This window comes from Silurus aristotelis (assembly GCF_946808225.1).
Source record: "Silurus aristotelis genome assembly, chromosome: 8".
NCBI classification, from domain to species: Eukaryota; Metazoa; Chordata; class Actinopteri; order Siluriformes; family Siluridae; genus Silurus; species Silurus aristotelis.
In genome coordinates this window covers 230,001-232,598 of record NC_139581.1, presented here as the reverse complement: position 1 = coordinate 232,598, position 2,598 = coordinate 230,001, and the positions used below count along the sequence as shown (strand labels likewise).

At 42.5% G+C, this 2,598-nt stretch overlaps 1 protein-coding gene across 1 annotated transcript in view; it reads right to left on the bottom strand.

Annotated features, from left to right (window-relative positions):
* Window positions 1–1,131: 1,131 nt before the first annotated feature.
* Window positions 1,132–2,598, bottom strand: part of LOC310729644 (uncharacterized protein) — a 5,337-nt gene continuing 3,870 nt past the window's right edge. Inside the window, exon 3 of the mRNA XM_083548081.1 lies at window positions 1,132–2,539. Coding sequence (XP_083404207.1) covers window positions 1,395–2,539 — 1,145 coding nt within the window. The 3' untranslated portion in view covers window positions 1,132–1,394. The remainder of the gene's footprint in view (window positions 2,540–2,598) is intronic.

Below are 2,598 nucleotides of genomic sequence, written 5' to 3'. Positions count from 1 at the left end.
GCAAACCCATGCTCTAGAACCCTCCATCACCTGCATTCTAATGTTCCTAACTGTACAGCTGTAGAAACCTGGTGAGATCTGAAGGATCTGAAGAAGAACTTACCTCTGGATTTGACACTGCAACATTTGAGATAATTTACACAATAATCAGTGAGGTTGTGGCTCATTCTGACCATCACTGTGGAGGAAGATCTTATCTCTACACAACATTATTGTCTCTGTGGTCTGTGTAGTTTATGTGTGTAGTGTTAAGTAGTTAATGTGTGTGTGATGTTGAGTAGCTGATGTGTGTGCAGTGTTGTGTAGTTGATGTGTGTAGTATTGTGTATTCAATGTTTGTAGTGATGTGTAGCTGATGTGTGTATTTGATGTGTAGTGTTGTGTAGTTGATGTGTAGTGTTGTGTAGTTGATGTGTGTAGTGTTGTGTATTTGATGTGTAGTGTTGTGTAGTTGATTTGTGTAGTGTTGTGTAGTTGATGTGTGTAGTGTTGTGTAGTTGATGTGTAGTGTTGTGTAGTTGATGTGTAGTGTTGTGTAGTTGATGTGTGTAGTGTTGTGTAGTTGATGTGTGTAGTGTTGTGTATTTGATGTGTAGTTGATGTTTTTAGTGTTGTGTAGTTGATGTGTAGTGTTGTGTAGTTGATGTGTGTAGTGTTGTGTAGTTGATGTGTAGTGTTGTGTAGTTGATGTGTTTAGTGTTGTGTAGTAGATGTGTTTAGTGTTGTGTAGTTGATGTGTAGTGTTGTGTAGTTGATGTGTTTAGTGTTGTGTAGTTGATGTGTTTAGTGTTGTGTAGTTGATGTGTTTAGTGTTGTGTAGTTTATGTGTAGTGTTGTGTAGTTGATGTGTAGTGTTGTGTAGTTGATGTGTAGTGTTGTGTAGTTGATGTGTTTAGTGTTGTGTAGTAGATGTGTTTAGTGTTGTGTATTTGATGTGTAGTGTTGTGTAGTTGATGTGTTTAGTGTTGTGTAGTTGGTGTGTAGTGTTGTGTAGTTGATGTGTAGTGTTGTGTAGTTGATGTGTTTAGTGTTGTGTAGTAGATGTGTTTAGTGTTGTGTAGTAGATGTGTTTAGTGTTGTGTATTTGATGTGTGTGTATGTGAAGAAAAACTACATGAAAAAATCATAAGAATCATTTTTACTCTGATTCAGAGTCGACACATGAACGAGTTCAGAGCATTAAAGCATAGAAATGTCTGAGACCTTCATCAGATCCTTCACACAGCGTTTCTCCTCTTTGCCAGGATTCAAGCTCCAGACTGATGTTCCTAAAATCAGCTGCAATCACTGGAGATTTTTTGGACTTGTGCGTGTGAGAGGTTCTCTTTTCAGGGATCTCAGACATTTGGAAACTGTTGGAATTTCCAGAAATGTGTGGCAGTGAAAACAGAACTTCATGAAAGATCCATGTTCTCAAACTCGCTATGGTCCGAGTCGTTGAGCTCCAGCCCAGGAACCAGGCTGTAGTATTTAGTGGACTGGGTCATGTAGGCTTTCTCTCGATCTGCTGAATCCCTCATCACCTCACTAACACTCACTGTCTCTAAATCCTGCTTACTGTCCAGTTCCTGGTTCTGCTCTTTACCTGAAGAAGTGGAGGGTGGAGGTCCCAGAGAGTCCACTGACCCCAGTTTGACCTCCACTTCTTCATATATGTTCCTCGTGCTGCCCAGAAGAGCTGATGAAGGTTGGAATATCAGCTGGTTCTTCAATATGTTGTCTTTTGTGCTCTCGTTGGTTAAATCTCTGTTTTTCACAGTCCCGAATTTTGGTGAGTTTTTCTTCTCGTCTTTCCTCCCACAGCACCAGCAGAGCATCAGGAGAACAAGGAAGAGAAGCGGGAGCAGGATAAAAAGAGCATTCAGGCCTGAAAGGCGGCAAACTTCATCGATGTGGACAGACCACACTGTCTTGCCTGAATGTCTTTCAGGAGAGGAACAAATCAGGTTACCCACAATGCCCTGCAACATGCTGGAGTTGCCTTGATCCACAGCAGAGTGGAGATCCTTCATGAAAGAGCAAGAGCATGTCCATGAGTTTCCCAATAAATCCATCTGCTGGAGAGGAAGTCTGAGAACTGAGGCAGGAAGTGATTCCAACAGATTTCCACGAAGAATCAGAACTCGCAGATTTTTAGCATTCATTAGGAAATGGGCAGGAAGTTCCTCCAGGAAGTTCTGCCCCAAATCCAGCACCTCCAAACCGACAGCATCACCAAGGAAGTCAGGAGGAAGGAACCTGAGCTGGTTCTGATTTAAATAAACCTCTCGTAGAGAAGCAGGAGTGGAGCCGGCAGCTGTGTCATGGATCTGTGTGATGTTACAAAAAGATGCATCCAGGACCTGAAGGTTGGGTGTGGATCTTAATGAAGACCAGAAGACATGCAGAAATGAAGATCCAGTGAAGTTCAGACAGTGGGTCTCGTTGGAGAAGTGGAAGAGAAACTGATGGGTGATGTTGACTGATGGACACTCGACTTGTCTCTGAGACCCAAACACCACACACAGGATAGAGAGGAGAACACACACACACACCAGACCTGCAACACACACACACACACACACACACACACACACTTATTCTCTAACACTCTGGGTT